The sequence below is a fragment of the Bison bison genome, unplaced genomic scaffold (assembly GCF_000754665.1).
Source record: "Bison bison bison isolate TAMUID 2011002044 unplaced genomic scaffold, Bison_UMD1.0 scf7180017864388, whole genome shotgun sequence".
In the NCBI taxonomy this organism is placed as follows: Eukaryota; Metazoa; Chordata; class Mammalia; order Artiodactyla; family Bovidae; genus Bison; species Bison bison.
Window position 1 is genome coordinate 2,072,693 of NW_011494960.1, and position 20,437 is coordinate 2,093,129.

Sequence of the window (20,437 nt, forward strand, 5' to 3'; positions counted from 1 at the left end):
TGGGGTGCTGCTTCCTCGGCTGCAGTCCTCATTTTGCCCCATTTAAACTTAACTCACAACTCTCACTTTGTCCATTTTTTTAAGTCGACACAATAATACAGGTAAAGTTAATGCAAGTAATAAACTCTCTATAAGAAATCACTATCCCTCTAACCATTCCTCCCCTTTCTGACCCAGTGCCTAAAGTATGGAATTATCAAGTTCATATCCCTGCTTTTTTGCCTTTCCTCATAAACATCCATAGCTTCAATTACCAGTCTTATGAACATAATTCACAGTTATCCATCTCTGACATTTCAATGGGTAAAAGTTATTTTCCTTCTTTTTTACATGCTCCCAAAGTATATTTTCTTTCTTCTGTTTTTCTTTCACTTTGTAAAAGCCTTATGGGGATATGATTCACATATCTTACAACTCACACATTCAAAGTACATGCTAAGTCATTTCAGTCGTGTCCAACTCTGTGCGACCCCATGGACGGCAGCCCACCAGGCTTCCACGTCCCTGGGATTCTCCAGGCAAGAACACTGGAGTGGGCTGCCATTTCCTTCTCCAATGCATGAAAGTGAAAAGTGCAAGTGAAGTCGCTCAGTCGTGTCCGACTCTTAGCGACCCCATGGACTGCAGCCCACCAGGCTCCTCCGTCCATGGGATTTTCCAAGCAAGAGTACTGGAGTGGGGTGCCATTGCCTTCTCCGTCAAAGTACATAATTCAATGAATTTGAATATATTCACAGAATTGTACAATTATCATCACAGTCAATGTTAGTACATTTTTGTCAACCCCCCAAAGAAACTGTATTCTTTATCTCTCCTGATTGCTTCATCCCCTCAGCTCTATAAAACCATTAATCTCTTCCTTAAATGTTCCTCAAAACTCCCTTCCCAAAGCGCTTTCCTTTTCCTAGTTTTGTAATTCTCAGAATACAAGTTTCCTTCTGTTTCTAGAACCATAATCTTAATAAAAAATTTATAATCTGATACCTAAACTGTATCAACAAGAGCAATGACTAGTCTTCAAGTCCTCAACTTCTGTCTCCAGAACATATAATCACCACCAAAGTTGATATTGCTAAACACAATCCTCACTGAGTCAATCTTCATCTTTGTGGCATAGTCCCTTATTTTCTCTTCTACCTAAAAGATAAAACATATACACTGTAATCCAGTATACTAAGTCTTCTCATATGTTGCTAGTCTACCTTTCTATTTGAACTGCCTTATACCTCGCTCCTGGTCTGCACCCTGCCTTCCCAGGTCCATTAGCAGACCTTGCCATTTCCACTCTGGTGCTTTTGTTCTAGGCATGGCCTCTGCCTGCAACACCCCCTTATCTTTTATCTGCCTAGCCAAATTCTACTTTTAATCAGAAATACAGAGAGATTCTCTGAGCACACAATTGATTGCCTTTCTATATGTTCATACTTATGAGTATCATTCAGTCTGACACTCATCAAACTTCCTTTATGGCTGATATGCTTTGCATAAAGTTCCTGTCATCATCAGTACATTAAAAACCTTTAGAGGTATATATATCCTAGAGAGGTAAGCAGAATGTTACTTACATAGAATGTACCTAGTAAATTTGTTCAGTGGGCATGTGAATTAACAAATGAAGAAACAAACTCTTGTAAAACTCTGAGAAAATGTTGGGTATTATTTTTGTGAAGAGTAGTTAAGGCATTTGCATCAGTTCTAATGAGGTGGATGAAACTGGAGCCTATTATACAGAGTGAAGTAAGCCAGAAGGAAAAACACCAATACAGTATAATAACACATATATATGGAATTTAGAAAGATGGTAACAATAACCCTGTGTACAAGACAGCAAAAGAGACACTGATGTATAGAACAATCTTATGGACTCTATGGGAGAGGGAGAGGGTGGCAAGATTTGGGAGAATGGCATTGAAACATGTAAAATATCATGTATGAAACGAGATGCCAGTCCAGGTTCGATGCACGATACTGGATGCTTGGGGCTAGTGCACTGGGACAACCCAGAGGGATGGTATGGGGAGGGAGGAGGGAGGAGGGTTCAGGGTGGGGAACACATGTATACCTGTGGCGGATTCATTTTGATATTTGGCAAAACTAATACAATTATATAAAGTTCAAAAATAAAATAAAATTTAAAAAAAAAGAAGTTAAGGCAAAAAAATAAAAAGGAGGTATTTTAAAGTTTTACACAGAGAGTCATAGGGTTACATTTTATCTTGAGAAAAATGTATGTAGTTCAATTCTGCAAACATTTAAATATAAACCAACTGGAACAAGAGATAAACTACTGGCTTAAAGTTAAACTCACAATATCTAATTCATTTGGTCTTTAAGAAACATCTGTTTTAAATGATTTTTTTTATAGTTTGGGGGGGAAGGGCAGGTGAAAGAGGAAAAAGAATTACTTTTTTTATGTTCTTTTTTCCCTACTGGATAGTTCACATTTTAGCCCTCAGTTAGGATAATGATTTCTGCAGGTGGCAAAACATCAGTAGCTCTAAGTACTCACCACAGAGATAGTCTATACAGAACTATTACTACTTCAAAATTGTATGCAGTTCAACTCAATTCAGGAATTAAAGTAGCAGTCTCAAGATACAAAAAGCCAGCGTAACAGAATTTTTATTATATATTCACCATATTGGATTGCATTTTCTAACAATAATAAGAAAGTTATTTTACAAACAAGCATAAAAAATAAATATTAGAAATATTTTTTTAATATGTCAAGGTAAAGAAGGTAAAATTTACCTAAACTTAAAGATTCTATTATAATGTTAAGTGACAAGGGTACGTAAATTTAAAAGAACTTCTAAGTCATAAAAAGAAAAATGACATTCATTAAAAAGTCATTAGCAATTTACCAAAAGGTATGACTTTTATTTTTTCTGAATTATACCTGAAAAAATTTTTGTTATCCTGCTTTTCATGAATATTTGAGGAATTTTACATTGAACATCTGTACCTAATGAAAAATATATTAGGTGCCAGCTTTCAATTCTGTATATTTTATAGCTCCAAAAGGTGGGACTTTTTCTTTTGGCTAAAGCAGACACTATTACATACTTCATGGCTGAAATGTATGACTCAAATGAAGGAAAAGTGCAAGCAGAGAATTTTTTTAAACCTTCACATATAACATATTTTCCATCCAACAATTAAGAATCATAAAATATATACTTTAAATATAGTGTATAATTTTAAGAAATCAACTATAATCCTTATATGGGATGATATATTATCATACTTTCTGCATTAATATTACCAAAAATATATTAAAAACAGAATATAAAGTTGATTGAATTTAATCACAACAAATCCAACAGAATAGACTACGAATTACTAATTACAATTTCTCAAGGGAACTCTATACAAAGGTAAATCTCTGTCACGCAGAACCAGATCTTTAATATAAATTGTGTAGCTGGCTTGAGACATTAGATGATGCATGCTAGAAATAGTAGGATTCTAGTATCGTAGACTTATTTCTTCCCCAATCCTATCTTTCCTTTTTTTTTTTTTTTTTTGCATAATTAGGGAAAGAAGGGGTAATGAATAGATACAATTAAATGATGGTGGCGTACCAGCCCACACTGGGTTGTCTATATTATTGGCTTGAAGGTTAACCCAAAATAGCCAAGTCTAGAAGAAATATGTTTACTTTCTGGGTTCATAATTCTGGACTTTGATCTTCACACCATCAGTTCAGTCATGACCAGTGCCAGTAGACAGAGATCAGGGAGGTTGGTTAAATATTGTGATCAGTCACTTCCTCTTAAAATATGAGGGCACAATGATATGAGATAATCATCTACTGAAATATTTTGTCAGGTAAGTAAAATCAGCACACATACTTGTACGTACAAGTGTATTTCTCCCAGAAATGTGTGCTAGCCATCATTTCCATAAAGATTATCACCTTTATCTTTTATTTGGCTAGGAAATAATGTTTTCCTCCTAGTAAGTTAGCAGTTTCCTAAAATATGACAGCATCTAATAATGATATTTAACATTTGAGTTCTCACTATATGTCAAGCACTTTACATGAATTCATGTTTTTAATCTCACAAAACCGCAGGGCGTTTATATTGTATCCATTTTACAGATGATGAAATTGATGTATTTAGATTAAATAACTTGCTTAAGCTCACACAGTGAATCTGGCTCTTTAACCCAAAAAGTCTAGTTATAGAGTCTACGTTCTTAACCACCATGCTTGGTTAGTGTTAGCTAAATATACAAATGACTATTTCCTATAATAGTGCATTCAATGCAGTTGTCTTTTTCTTTGTAGAAAACTTCACAGAATCTTTCTCTCTAGAAACTCCCTCAGAAAAAAATCAAGACAGAATGGGGCTGAAGATAGTGGTGCCGAGAAATGAACAGCAGTCCACCTTTCAGACTGGTGAATGATGGAGAATACCATTTAGGCATGCTCTGATATGGAAGGGCTTTTTATGTGGCACTAGTGGTAAAGAACCCACTGGCCACTGCAGGGCGGACATGAGAGATGCAGGTTCCATCTCGAGTTGGGTAGATCCCCTGGAGTAGGAAATAGCAACCCTGCAGTATTCTTGACTAGAGAATGCTATGGACAGAGAAGCCTGATAGGCTACAGTTCACAGGCTCACAAAGAGTCGGACATGACTGAAGCAACTTAACACAAACACACAAGTGCCCTGATACGTAGCCTAATTCACTGCACAAGAAAACCTGTATATTTTATCTTAAGGGTGATCCAGATATGATCAAATTCTACTCCAGTCTCCACTGCACCTCTCAATCATGGTCTACTTATCCAATTAGAGAACTCAAAGCAACTTGTCTGCTATCAACTCAAATTAGTGTCTTGAGACTGAAATGTAAAGGTTGTAAGATAGGAAATGATGGATTATACCCAGAAACCCCAGATCAGCACCTGCTCCACACAGATTCAGAGTCTACCCCTCATTTGTATCAAGAAAAGACAGAGTCGCTTCCACTGGAAAAGTTGGGTGAAAAGAATTAGGGAGTAACTGCTCTGAAAGGTGTCAACTTGTGAACATAAACTTGATTCTTTAAACTTCTGAACTAGCATAAGATACCACCTTTCCTAAGGAATTTTTATTGACTACATCAAGAATATGAGCTCTCTGCAGGATAAGTACTTAGTAAAATGGTTTTACGAAAAAAGAAAAGAGAGCTGTTCCTACCTTGTTAGACAGCAGCAACTCCACTAAATAGGTGCTTAACTTTTTAATGCTAAAAATGGGATTTTTAGAAATAACTGAAAAAATAAAAATATTAAAATAGGTTGGCCAAAAAGTTCATTCAGGTTTTTCCATAAGATGGTACAGAAAAACACAAACAAACTTGTTGGCCAACCAATATATCGATCACAGTAAGCATATAACAACTGAATTTTCTTTTATGTGCATCTAGGAAAGTCTAAGAAAGGGGAAATCACTCTAACATCAACTGTCATAATGCATTTCTAATTATAAGTAAAATCAATTTAGCTTAGCTTGATTTGTCATATACCTTTTGATTTACTCAAAGTCCCTGCATATATCCAAACATATACACCTATACTCTAACAAATTAAAATCCTTAAGAACAATATCAATTTCTGTGATGTTTAACACCTACAAATCTTTTTTCAAAAGTATACTCCCATGTGACTCATGTGGTATTATTAATAATTGAAGATAAAGGTAGACCATCATTTTCAAATGATTAAAGAAATACAAATTAAATAAACAATTTGAGAACTTTTATGTTAGTATATGGAGAAGGCAATGGCAACCCACTCCAGCACTCTTGCCTGGAAAACCCCAGGGATGGTGGAGCCTGGTAGGCTGCCGTCTATGGGGTCGCACAGAGTTGGACATGACTGAAGAGACATAGCAGCAGCAGCAGCATGTTGCTATATTTATTTCAAAGTTAAGTCAACAACAGTCTTCAGGAGACCATCAATAATGATGTGTGCGTGCATGCTCAGTCACTTCAGTTATGTCCTATTCACAGCCCGCCAGGCTCCTCTGTCCACGGGATTTTCTGGCAGGAATACTGGAGTGGGTCGCCATGCCCTCCTCAAGGGCATCTTCCCCACCCAGGGATCAAACCCGTGCCTCCTGCGTCTCCTGCATTGCAGGCAGATTCTTTACCACTGAGTCACCAGGGAAGCCTAAGCCCCAAAATCATGAAATACATAGAATGTGTCTCATCTATTTAAATGATAAGTAGTTGCTATAATCTGGGACTATTAATTTAATAACATACTGCTTACTCAAAGTGACAAGTCTTTCCCCAAGGTTTATTTGTATAATCATTTGACGTTCAAATATGTCTGAAGGACATAATTAACAAATCATGAACAAAAATAACAAAAACAGAAAGCCTAAAATAAAGTCAAATGTGTATATTTAATATATAGCAAGGGATAATGGTCAGATAAATGTTTAAGAGGCAAGATTCTTTTGCTTCAGGTTTATTTTGCTGTCTTTTCTAAATATTGGTCATAAAACTCCACAGTGCCAGCTATTAGAAACCATACTTGGACTACAAAGATATAGGAGCAGTCAGTAAATATTACCTGGTGATTTTCTCATGAATCAGACTGGTATGCTACCCTATAAACAAATCCTAACTATTATGACAATTTATTCACCTTCACTATTTATCATAAGACAGGGTTATATCATAATATAAAATTTTTAGTCTGCCATTGCTATATGTGCGTGCTTAGTTCTGTCTGACTCTTTGCTACCCCATGGACTGTAGCCCACTAGGCTCCTCTCTTCATGAAATTTTCCAGGCAAGAATACTAGAGTGGGTTGCCATTTCCTGCTCCAGGGGATCTTCCCAACCCAGGGATCAAACCTGTGTCTCCTGCATTGGCAGGCAGATTCTTTTACCACTGCACCACCAGGGAAGTCCAAATTTTAGTCTAAAAATTAGCTATTGCAAATTTGCTATTGTTACTTTACAGCATAAATTTTAATATTGGTCTATGAATCAGTGAGGGGAAGGCAATGGCACCCCACTCCAGTACTCTTGCCTGGGAAATCCCATGGACAGAGGGGCCTGGTAGGCTGCAGTCCATGGGGTCGCTAAGAGTCGAACACAACTAAGCGACTTCACTTACACTTTTCACTTTCATGCTTTGGAGAAGGAAATGGCAACCCACTCCAGTGTTCTTGCCTGGAGAATCCCAGGGACAGATGAGCCTGGTGGGCTTCCGTCTATGGGGTCGCACAGAGTCGGACACGACTGAAGTGACTTAGCAGCAGCAGCAGCATGAATCAGTGAAACAACTTTCTTCTCTATCAAATAATTTTTATCCACCCAAAAACCTGAATGCAAAATGAGTGTTCTTTAAGAAGTTCCATCTTTTAATGGACACTTGATATGTAGGAACAAAAAATATGAATTCAGAATATCATTAATATTTATTGAAATACATAGAAGAAAAAAAGTTACAGTTTAGTCAAGTATTACTAAAAAGAAAGAAGAAATTTTTCTACAAGTAAGGTCCAAACTACAATGGTAAAATCTTATTAAAAGCTTTAATTTAGTATGCAAATTTCTACCTCACCAAAAAATTCAAATGCTTTATTGGGAGATCGGATGAATTTTGAAACTACTTTCAACCTTCTGTCTCTAGGCTTCAACCAACTATCCCTAACCTTCAAGAAGATAAAAATTAAAAATTGAAAGAAGGTTGTATAATAAAGTTTGCAAATATTTCTGGGGTGACAAAATGACTAGTAAAAATTATCTTAAAATTTGCTTTAATGGCTCCCTTCTAAAATATATGAATGTTAATTGTATCTATCATGTGTAATAAAAATATATCATAGCCATATATTTTTCTCCCTTCCTTATTATCACCATTCTAGAACATAATGTATTTTATTACCTCTGAATGCTTTATCATTTTAAATAATCTCAAGCTATTGGTCTACTTTCCAGGTTACCATGAGGATATTTGCTTAAAATTTATTATTTTCTACTCTTATAAATTCAAGTTAACAGAAGGTGGTACTTGGAGATTAAGATTTTTTTTTTTCTGAGAAAATTTCACAAGCTATTGGTTGCATTTGTGTTACCAACAATTAATATTGAAAACATTAGCCTTCTTATTCTTTAAAAGAATGATTATTCATTTATGTAAATTGGTTTCTCCTTGTTTGTGCCTATTGATGATTTTAAACTGGGTCTTAAGAGATGGATTTCTTGGAAACTTAGACTTTTGGAACTGGAATGGACATTAGAGATCGTCTGCTCCAATCCCTTCATTTTATGGTTGGGGACACTGAGCCCAGAAAAGATAGCTGAGTGACTTTGGGCAAGTTTCCTACCCAGTGCCAGAGCCAGAACCAGAAGCCAGGTCTCCTGACTCCCAGTCAGAAGCCAGGTCTCCTGACTTTTAGTCCAAGGATATTTCCATTACACATACACTGACTCTCTATTCTTCGAGGCTGTCTTGGGCTGCTCACACTGATCAAGCTACTTTGTAAATGATCACATTCACCAAATAAAATGCTTCTGATGAAAAATCATGGGACTTTGAAACATACCTGTGTAATCAGGCTATACTCTAATTAATCATGATTTCTCCCTGCCTAGAACATTTCAGGGACTCCTCATAGATCGTGCAATAAATTATAAGCTCCTCAACCTGGTCTTCAAAGCAGCACATGCTCTAGGTCCAACAAATCTCATATATCTCCCTGCCCCTCTCCTTTAATCTATGCTGTTGACACAAGCTTTCATTCTGTTCTTACAATACACCAAACTCCTTCCTATCCAACACATACCTTTCTCTCTATCCAGGCTCTTTCCTATGATTTGTCTGCTTAGCTATTAATTATTCTTTAGATCTCAGTTTCCAATATGTGAAGCAAAAGTCACTCAGTCATGTCTGACTCTTTGCAACTCCCTGGATTGTAGCCTGTCAGGCTCCCCTGTCCATGGGTGTGGGTAGCCATTCCCTTCTGGAGTGGGTAGCCATTCCCTTCTCCAGGGGATCTTCCAACCCAGGGATTGAACTCAGGTCTCTGGCATTGCAGGCAGATTCTTTACTGTCTGAGCCAACAGGGAAGGCCCTTAAAAAGGATTTCCCCCAAGCCCTTGTTTATTTGCCTCACTCCCACCTCCTTGTTTTCACATTCTTATTACAATCTATATCTTATACAGTTTATAGCAAATCCAATTAATTATTCATTGTCGCTTATTTAATATTAATTTCATATTCAATCTACTCCAAGCTCTATAAGAACAGAGAATCTGCCTATTCCTAATCACCACTCCACCCTCTAGTACTCAGAAGACTGTGCTGCAATACAATAAACACAAAAGCTAGTATTTGCCATAGTTAGCTGATTACTGTATGTCAGACCTTGTTCTAAAACGGATGATCTCAGTTGACTCTACAACAATCCTCCTGAGGTTGGTACTAGTTCAGTTCAGTTCAGTCGCTCAGTCGTGTCCAACTCTTTGCGACCCCATGAATCGCAGCACGCCAGGCCTCCCAAAGTTGGTGATGGTGTCCATCACCAACTCCCAAAGTTCACTCAGACTCACGTCCATCGAGTCGGTGATGCCATTCAGCCATCTCATCCTCTGTCACCCCCTTCTCCTCCTGCCCCCAATCCCTCCCAGCATCAGAGTCTTTTCCGATACTAGTATTACACTTATTTAACAGATGACAAAACCCAAGCACATTCAGATACTTACCTGATATCACAAAGCTAGCAAGTGATGGAACTGAGATTTGAATTCAAGCATTCTGATTCCAGAGTCCATTTTATTCAAATAATACATTATGCTGCTGCATACTCAAATATTTGTTGAATAAATGAATAAACTTACTCACCAAATCAAATTAATTGTATCACTAGACTGAATAAATGGAATAACACCACCACACATAGAGTTTATGTCAGGCGCTATTCTAAGCAGTGTACATATTTTAATTATTTAATCTCACTGCAACCCTACTCTCATTACCACTTCATAAATGAGGAAACTGAAGCACAGAGATTAAATAACTTGCCCAAGATTGCAATGCTAGTAATTGGCAGATCTGGGGTTCAAACACATGCAGTTTATGCCAAGTCTGTGCCTTACTGTATACACTGCCATGCTTGTGAGAGCCCATATCTGAAAACAGCTTGAAGTCAATAAAATGCTAATAAAACAATAATCAGTGAACACACAAAAGAGGGAGGAAACCCATCTGTTTAAGTTAAACTGAGTTCCTCTGTATAATGGAGATAAATGCTTTTCCCTTGAATAAATGAAAGATGGCCCTTCCTTCTGGTGGATACAGTTCCATAGCACAGTGAAGGTTATTTCTGAGGCGTGATGGACGTTAAGGATGCCTTCTACATTTCTCCTCTCACCCCTTAATTAGGCTTCCTCACAAAAGATACCACCTGCATTTATATATGTGGTAGCTCTGGTTAGATGACATAAAACTGTTGAAAACGTGAAGAAAAAGGAAACTCTAGGATAAAGGCTTAAAAAATGAAAAGCAACATAAAAATCCAGGGCCATGGTGAGCAAAAACAAAAATCTTGCTAAAGTGTGCTCAAACCTCACAAAACCTTGTTAAATTTCAGATCCGCAGGGCGCTCTTCTCTTAAACTCTTTCATTTCAGTGGCTAAAAAGTGAGAACAACAACATTTACCTTGAAGGAATCCTTTCAATAATAAGATCATGTTGGTGAAATCTTTTCTGTGAATGATAAAGCACCATGCAAATCCTATGTATATTCAATATTCAAATCTTATATTTTATGAACTCTATAAGGATCCTTTTTTCAGGGCTTAAATCAATTTTGTCCTCTGCGAAAAATTACTAGTGAAATAGTATTGTTTTATATGATGATCCTTTAACTGTATGATTCTACTTTGCACATGGTTGAAATTATATTCTATGACTATGCCAGCACAGTAGAAACAAAACAAACAAAAAAAAAAGAGGCAGCCTTAGCAGGAAGCAATATTTTTCTCAAAGACAGTCCTTTTGGAAAAGTATTTAAAAATAAAAGTGCAATGAAAAGAAAAATTTTAGGTCAAGGTTGGATGACTCCAGTCAGCTCATTTGGACAAAGGAGAGGAGTCATTGTTCCAGAGTCTGGGTTTTCAGCAGTTTTAGAGAGTTGGACATGACTTAGCGACTAAACAAGAGAAGATGTATTATAAAATGAGAGCAAAGAAACCAAGTTTTAGAAGCCAGATTTCACAGACTGTGGCTCTTGTGCAGTGTCGAAAGAATAGGCCAAACTGGCCAGTTGCATGAAAGAAAAGTAAAAATAAATCAGATCAGCAAGCGTGTAGGTAAAATAAGCCATTTGACCACATAGTTCCACAATCCAATACATTATATTGGAATAACTAAGCACAGTTAATGTAAGAGACATTGGGAAATTCATTTAAATTTTCCACATGCTTCAGGTATCCCAGATGCGAAATGAAACTGATGAAAGTTTTTCTTTCTAAGGTGCTGTCACATGCTTAGGAGAAGGATATTACAGGAGCAGGGGGAATAAACTTGTTATCTTTGCTGACAAAACGAGGTCTTATAACCTTACCTAACAGATTGGTTAACCACAAGGCCAGATCTTCTTTCATCGGCAGCAAATTAGCTTCATGTCTGCTGGCCAGCCACTGGCTATACTGATGCATATCAGAAAGGCCAGGTCCACTGCGTACCTTTGGGCTCAGAGCAGTGCACATTATTTATCCACTTGTAATACCTGTTTTGGAAACAAAAGAGCAATTGCTTTTTATACAGACTTCTCTTGTTAAAACCTTGCTAAAAATGGCACAGTAAGGAACAGGATCTGCAGACTTTTGGATGACAAGTCAGGTTATTAATTATTAACCCCCAGGAAACAACCGTTTGCTCTATCAGTACTGGCCCTTGTCAGTTTTGACCAACTATTTGGTCAGAAACAGCAGCAATCAAAGGTCAAATAGAAAAATCAAACAGTAAGCTCTATGCTTGTAGAAAACATCACATCTGGAAAAAAGTCAGTTTTGAAAGCAAGAAATTCCATTAAAATTTTGGTATCCAAATTGTAAACCTCCATTGTTTGGGTTAATTTTTGAAGCCATAAATTTCCACAGAATTTTAGGACTGAATACTAGCAATGACAGTATTTAGAAAATTTCTTATCGACATATGATCACTACTCTTCAAACTATTACCTGTGAGATTAAGCATAGCACTTGGTTCTTTACAGATGGCCAAGTGATCATGTACTTACACTTCAAAAGAGTTGGGTGGGACACAGGAGAGCTTGCACTTTTTAAAAATTTTTTAATTGAAGAATAATTGCTTTACAGTGCTGTGTTAATTTCTGCGGCAAAAACAACATGAATCTGCTATAAGTATGCATATATAGTTAATGGAAACAAAACCCAAAGAGGAATGGTGACTCAACCGAAATCATAGGGTTAGATCATGGCAGAGTCAGCTTTGAACTTGGGTCTTCATACTGTAAGACCATTACTGTTTTCAGAATGACACATTTTATAATAGTGTCATCAAGTACCCATATTATAATTCAGGAATTACACCTTAATTCTAATAACTATCATCACAGGTTTTCTTTTGTCTTACTTTGTACCTTCCCACTTCGTAAGTTTTGCATACCAGGGTTTATTTGTAATCATCTTTAGCATAAAAGTAATTACATATATCTACACAACAAGAAATAAATTCACTCACCTATGAGTAACACAGTCCTCAAAGTGGGTTGCAGGGGGGAAAAATGTATGAATATATAGTTGGCCTCGAATGTAACACTACATTCATTTTTTGCATTATTTATACGACCTAAGACTGTAGATATAATAATGGGGCAGTAAAGTAATAAACTCATAAGTTTAACTATGTGTTTAACTCCATTCTATATGCAAATAGTGCCTATAAAATAACCAAATGTATTATGACTGAATAAAAGGAAAATGTTTGCAACTGGCAAAAAGTAAGATTTATATGCTATAATAGGGTTTTCAGCTATATTTATTACTAATGGTACTTTAAGTTTACTGGTATAAGTTGTATATAGCCTTGTTGGTTTTAAAATTTGAAACCTTACATAGCATTCTTTTCCAATTAATCTCAAATGCTTCTCAGCCTAGGTTAATTTTTGTCTTTTAAAGACAGCTTTAAAAAAAAATTAGACATTGGTATTCACAAAAATGTAAAATGTGATGGTCTTCCAAACATTTTGCTGCAGCCTTAGGAAAGGCTGCAGGGAGCATGAATAAATACCTAAAAAGTGCCATCAGTATATAATATAAAAGCCCAATTTCATTTCCAAACAAATTATGCTTTGAATTTTTTTTTTGCACAAAAAGAATTACTATAAATTTTCTTTGAAAATATCTTCTGTAAATCTCTAAAGTGGTAACTAGTGAAAATGTGCAATATTTTATCACCCCTTGCCCTATTCTATTAAATTGTCATTACAGGTGCCAGGATATTGCAATTGTCTATTTTCTTTTGCCATTTATTATGAGATTATTCATATAAAGTCCTAAAAGTTTTCTCCAAAACCTGTGACTAAACCAGAAGCCTAAAATATTTTTGCCCTAGTTCTTTAAAAAATAGGTCCAATACCAGTAAAACAAAACACCTCCTAGTAGGTGTTTAGGATCCCTACAAGCTAAGCTAGCCTCAGAAACAAGCATTTTAATAATACATTTAAGCCCGTGATTCATACATTTAAATAACTAATTGAAATCTTAAAAGGGTTACCTCTAAAATGCCTTTCTTCTCAAGACACAATCTCTCCCACTACTCTCCTGAAAGTGAGAAGTGGGAGTTCAGTAACTTTACCTACATGCTATTATGGGCTCTGCAACTTCCATTGAAGCATCAGAGTTCTATTCTGCTTTGTAAAAGCAAGAAGACACCTCAAATTCTTAAGCTCATTGTCCAGCAGAGAATTCATCAAGGGATAGTTTACAGTAAGCCTAATGGCATGTAACAGTTTCAATGAGCCAGAGGGACACAATCTGTCCCCTCAATACTTCGAAACAGTGAAGGTTTATTTTCCTTGACAGTGGCACATTTATTTCTCATGCAGTCCGTCCCATATTTTGCCAGAAATGTAATTCAAACTATCTTTTAATATTTACAGGTGATTATTAAGTCAAAACAATAATTCAGCAATGCTTGTTATACTGCTTTGTGTATAATCAAAATTATATTTAAAAAATGAAAAGAAAAAAAAAACAGAATCATATTTTCCCAGGTGACAAAGGTGGAGAAAAGTTTAGTGGGCAATTGGCATATGATAGAAGTTAAACGATTAAACATATGCCAAATATGTAGAAATCTAAAGTCACTCATAGATAGGGACTCTTGTTTAAGGAACTCTTCTTGTTTAAGTCCCTTTTGAAAAAAACTTAGGATTTTCATCCAAATTCTTCTGATCCTTTTTTCACATTTTAAAACACCGTCAAACTTGGCTTGACTCTACGGTTTAGCTGTGAGTCACTACTTGGTGGTCTTGGATTTAAATGAGGCTGAGATATGAACAGGAAAGATGGGCATGGGCCCAACTAGCAGGACCAAAATTTGGACTGTGAAAGAATTACCCATGGTGAAGCAGTTTCCAAATGAAAGGATTAAGTTGGGGTGAGCAAAGGTCAAATAAATTTAAATTATCCAGATAAAAAGATCACTACAGGATTATAAATGTTTTATAATTTTCAACAAATGTTTAATCCATCTGAATGAGTTGAATTAGCTCACAAAGAACAGATTACAAGGGAAATGTCACTTCTGATCTTTTGAATATATTCAAAAGTATGTGAAAACCACTAGAGATGCCAAGGGGTAGCTTTTAAAGATAGGAAATTAAATGATGAACAATACACTGACTTGAAAAAAAAATAGGTTTTGAAGAAAGAAAAAACTTTCTTCTAGAACATATCTAAATACTGGAAGATGTTACTGTTAAAATTTCTATAATCTAAATATTTTAAAACTTGATAAGTAACTTTGGTAATACAAAGCAAAATCTATGCTTTGAAAAAAAGGAGTAAGGATTCAAAAGCTTCTTCTATGGCTTCTCCAAACTTTATGGGTCTATCGAAAAATGGATAAATCAACCCTCAGGATTCGGAATTCAGAAAAATAAAACTTAAAGGGAAAAACATGCAGAAATTTAATACAAAATTCTTCAAAGAATGTGTGTGTGTGTATTTTTTTTCTTTCTTTCCATAGACGTGATTCTGGAATAATCATTATGAATATGATGAGACTTGAACTAGCCCAGGGGGAAGAAGAAAAAATTAATGACTCCGTAAGTAAAATATCACATGTTTGAAGACTTGGTTTAGTCTGTTGTTTCAGAATCCCAGCTGAAGACATCAGTTTTGACTCTGAAGAAAAGTTACCTAGACTTTTTTGCCACCTAGAGGTGTTCTTTGATTATAATCAAAATGGTTTCTGATCTATCTCTAGTCTTTGTTGATGTTATTTTAAAAAACCACATTATTGCATGGAAAATAAATTGGAAAGAAAGAAAAATAAGAACAAAGTGAAACACATACCCCTACTGTCTGATATTTAATTCTGTTAAGAAGCCTTATTAATAAATATTAGAGCTGGAATCAGAAGTTCTGAAGTCAAATACTAGCTGTACCACCTTGCTATTTAGTAGTTGTTCTATTCTAGCCCTGTGACTTTTTCTCTTTGTACTTGAGTTCTCCAGTATGTACATTGGAGGCTAACACCTCACATATACTTGTGAAAATGAAATATTTGTGTCAGTATTTGGCATATATTTTATATTCAACAAATACTTGCTAAATTGAAATCATCACCATAGGAAAGATGCCAAAATAAAGCTTCCATTGACTTACTTTTGAAAGAAAAGAAATTTTGTAACAAAATAGGGATACTTTGTAGAACTCTAAATCACTAAGAAAAGACAAAGGATAAGGGGGAGAAATGAAAACTGATAAAAGTATTGATGAAGAATTCCTGGCAGTCCCAGTGGTTAGCACTCTGCACTTTCACTACTGAGGGGCGGGTTCAATCCCTGGTCAGGGAACTAAGATTTTGGAAAAGGAATGGTATAGCCAAAAAAAAAAGATAAAGTATTGGTGAAATAAAACCATAAATAATTGAAAATCCCAACTTTTCTTCATATTGAGAGGTATGAAGACCCCAAGATGATGAATGAAATGTTGAGCTCCAAGATGGGTAATTTACATGTGTTTTTGACAGCAAATTTTGGTAACATATTACACTTCACTTTAGCAGCAAAGACTTATAAGCCATTAAGATCGAGGAATGCCGTATCTTTTAAATTAAATGTGACAGATGTCACCCCCGCCAACACACACACACAGAGATGCCTCACTGTGGCCATTTAAAACAGAGTGCTAATGAACCCACAGTCAAGGGTCCTATCACTAAAGGCCACCTTTGTTCTCATTTAGAGCATTGACCTCACTTTTATCTAGTCAGTTTTGTGTGCTATAGGAGTAAAGCATGAAGAAAACAAATTTAATAGGCCAATTTCTTTTAAAATGAAAATTAAATAAATAAAAACACCTTAAGTCAAACACCCTTCAAAATTCCCAACGTAGAAAATGCTCTCTTTCAAGTTAGACTCAAAAAATTAACAACCAAGGATGGCTCTAGATGGCTCTTTCATCATTCTGAGTTCTTTACACCTATGGGATTCATTTTGGCTGACCAATAATAGCTCTACAAAGCTATATATTCTCAACCAATGTCAGGAATGCAAAATTTTACAGAGAATAAAAGTCCAAAATTTAACCAGGAAGGTAATTTTAGATCTTGTAAATGGACCTTTGCTTCTGGCTAAGGGGAGTGAGCAACTTGTCTGAAATTGAAAAGTGCCAAGCATAAAGGCAAAATGATACTAGTTACTACTTTTCCTAATTACGTAATGAAATCTTTAAACTCAAATGGGTCTTAGACTTACCAGCCAAATTCACGGTAATTAAAAGGGACTGTAGGCTTAAGATGTTTTGGCCGAAGTAACAAGTCTATTTAGTCACAGTCATTAAAGGTATCCTATCCAAGCCCTCCTGCTAGGATATGCTAACACTCAAAGAATGCTAACTCTCTTTCAGGAGTCCCTTTCTTACCGTTCAGCCCTATGATGATTTGCCTTGAACCAAATGATGGTACACCTGCAATAATAATTCCTTCTCAAATCATAACCAAAAAATTAAGACTGAGTGGGAATTAATTTCTTGTATTTTCTTTGCATAAAAGATATTTAAAGCTTTGCTGTTTTTTTTAAATTCTACTAAACCATTCTTTCAATTTAGCTCGTTCTTGGACTCCTACCAGATAAATTTCAGACTTTATTTGAATAGAAAGCCATCTGAAAGTCATTAATCAATTAGGATATTTAAGGACTTACATCCAAATTCATCTAAGTTGAACTTTAATTCATAAAAAGATGTTGTATGTGTACGTATGTGTGTGTGTGCACTGTTTGCAATAAAAAAAGATTTCTGTTTTCCATAACTATAATGTAGTTGAGAGTTAGCAGAGTTCTACATTCTGTTGAATATATATGTACTCTCATGTAAGGGGAGAGCGTACGTAAAAACTCAACTGACTTGACTCTGAAAAGATTTAGGACAGAAACATTACACAAACATCTTACTCTTTTTGCCAAGAGATATTTTCTACCTTTCTCCAGTTCTTTTCTCTAGTCAGAAAACAGAGTGGAAAATCTTGATAGCTGTCTAGCAGAAATTAAAGGAAACAGCAGGATCTCTGTACCACCATATCAAAACCACAAAGATACCAAAATAACCTTACCATAGGCTCCAGTTTTAACTCCCCCTGCAAACAAATTTGTTAGAATCTCATTGTTTGACTTCAACCAAGGTAACTTTGGCCTTCCTAAAATTATGCATAGCATACTTAAATAGAAGAGCTGACATTGTGCCATAACTGCAAGTTTAACTAAGATTTCCTACCAACATACTAGGAAACTCAGTGGCAATCACATAACTTTTTGTACCAGATTAAAGTGTGTCTTGTAAATTTATTTCCCAGCAAAGTACAGCCCACATCACAAAGTATGGTGGTTAGGGCTAAAATGAAGAACTAAACCCCAAGTTTAGCAGCACACAAGCTGAAATGCAAGCTTTCAGAGCCCACTCAGGGAGCGTATGCAAAGCCTGCAGTGTGCATTGCAAAGGCTGCCTGTCCCATGCCTCAGATATCTGTCCCTTACCTTGTCTTAGGCACTGAGAACCAGGATGCCCATGTTGGAGAGGACCACCACAGTCACCACCTCCTCCTCCTCCACAGTTAGGGGGGAGCATTCCTTGAGAAGGAACTCATTGATCAATTTCAAAGACAGGCTGGGCAAACCAGATTCCAGCTGGAGTTAATCAGTGTCCACACTGCTAAGAGGCTGGGAGAGAAAGGCAGTGAGCAGATGGGATGGTTCTCAGCCTGGCCTCTGTGAATCTCAGGGGATAGGTGGGGAGGGAAGGTGGACTTCCTCTGCCTGGCTGGCACCTCCGACCTGTCTGAGCCTTTATTTAACACTAGGCAGCCTAATGGGTGTTCCTGTACACATGCAGATCTTATTTCCTGGGCAAAGATCTCCCAGAGTTGATCTGGCTTTGCTGGAGAGGGATCTTGGGGAGAGGAAGGAGATGACAAGAGAGATGGTAAAGTTTTGCAAACACTTGACTGTAAGAGGATGAAGATGCAGGGGCTGAGAGGATGAAGATGAAAAGGGTGGTAGGGAGGAAAAGCTTTGATTTCCAAAGAGTTTAATGGACAACCACTCCTCCTCCCTAACCCCATTATACCATAAGGTAGAAAACAGAATCTGTTAACCTCTGCTTTTGCTTCCTCTATAAGACAGTAGAAATGTCTGGGCTAGGCTGTGTGTGTGTGTGTGTAGTCGCTCAGTCGCGACCGACTCTTGGCGACCCCATGGACTGTAGCCCTCCAGGCTCCTCTGTCTATGAGGATTCTCCAGTCAAGAATACTGGAGTGGGTTGCCCTGCCCTCCTGCAAGGGATCTTCCCAACCCAGGGATCGAACCCAGGTCTCCCGCATTGCAGGCCGATGCCTTGCCATCTGATCCCCCAGGGAAGTCCCTGGGCTAGGCTAATGGCAGTTTATTCGGCGTATAGAATTTAATCTTGCCAGGATAGTTAATGCTTCCAAAGCCAAGCTGGCTCTTCGGCTCCCCGAACAATTCCAGATTCCAAAACCTTGCTCTTTGGATCCAAAAATCTCCCCAAAGGAGGTTGATTCATAGGCTAACCTAGCGTTTGTTTACCCATGTAATAAAAGCTCAACTCTGTCAAATTCATCAATGGGACACAGCATCACCCCACATCACGCGTGTCTCATTGTTTCCTCCCAACCCGTCCTCCCTCCCGGACTCAAGTAAAACACTCAGGATCAATCCACTAAGACCATCCCCCCTCCGCCCTCCTCTCCTCCATGAGAGACAACGCTGAGCAAGCAGACAAGGACCCTTCTGCACGACTGCCTAAGTGTGCATTTACGATCGTGCTAATTAGAAGTCCCTACTTCGGTAGCTGGTTGGCTGAGCCGCCCCCAGCGGGGGCTTCTCTAGGCGGCGGTCGCTGGGACTCCTCCACAATAGGGATGAGGAACACATGGTTGCTTCCGGGGAGTCAGAGGGTCCCCCACCTCAGTGATCACCCACCCAGAGCCAGAGCCCGTCCCGCAGTCCGCAGCACTCCACCCTTCCCACCCGCGTCCCCGAGGTTATTTGCCAGGACGCCCCCACCGCCCCCGCCGTCCCCCGGGCTGGGATGCAGAGTGCGCGCACCGCGGCGGCAAGAGGGTGGCGGCGGCGGCGTCTGCGAGCGGGGCCCGCCCGCCTGCTCACCCCACGTCCGGAGCTGGGCTGCTGGCGGCGCTCAGCGGCGCCGGGGCTGCGGGCTGGGCTCGCGCGGCGTCTCGGGGCCGGCCCCCTCCCTGCGCGCGTGCTGCTGCAGCAGCTCTCCGCACCCAAGCAGCCCGGCGGCGGCGGCGGCGGCAGCTCCAGCCGCACGGCCCCTCTTCATACTTCTCTGATGGCTCCTCTCGGTGCTGTTTGGGAAAACGATTTTTACCCCCGCCCCGCTGCCAGAAACAGATTTCCTACATTTCATCAGTCCACGCAGACCGAGCGGAAGTCAAATGCTTACTTTTTCTGGTGGACAGCAAACGCAGTTGACACTGATTTACCCTTCAAACGGGGAGAGATTGTATTACAAGCCCTTGGCAGCAATTCCGAGGTTGGGGCCAAGCTCCAGCCCCCTCCAGGTCCCCCAAACACTAACCTAAGAGAGAAGGGGGCGGGAGAGGCGGGGGTGTGGGGGGGCGGGTGGAGATCATATTTAACTCAGGGTTTTTCACAGAGTCAATGGCTTTAGCACAATATTAAAA

The 20,437-nt window shown here is 38.1% G+C and overlaps 1 protein-coding gene across 5 annotated transcripts in view; it reads right to left on the reverse strand.

Moving 5' to 3' along the window:
• The window catches only part of GAS2 (growth arrest-specific 2), a 149,224-nt gene extending 128,924 nt beyond the window's left edge, over positions 1 to 20,300 (reverse strand). For 2 of the 5 annotated variants that reach the window (XR_826908.1, XM_010858402.1), the window contains exon 1: positions 11,583 to 11,815. Coding sequence is in view for 4 of the 5 variants with exons in the window: in XM_010858402.1 (XP_010856704.1) it covers positions 11,583 to 11,727 (145 nt within the window). In the remaining variant the exon portion in view is untranslated. Of the gene's footprint in view, positions 1 to 11,582; positions 11,816 to 18,245; positions 18,904 to 19,895 lie in introns of those variants that run through there. The other 3 variants (XM_010858403.1, XM_010858404.1, XM_010858405.1) reach the window with 3 other exon arrangements.
• Positions 20,301 to 20,437: the final 137 nt, after the last annotated feature.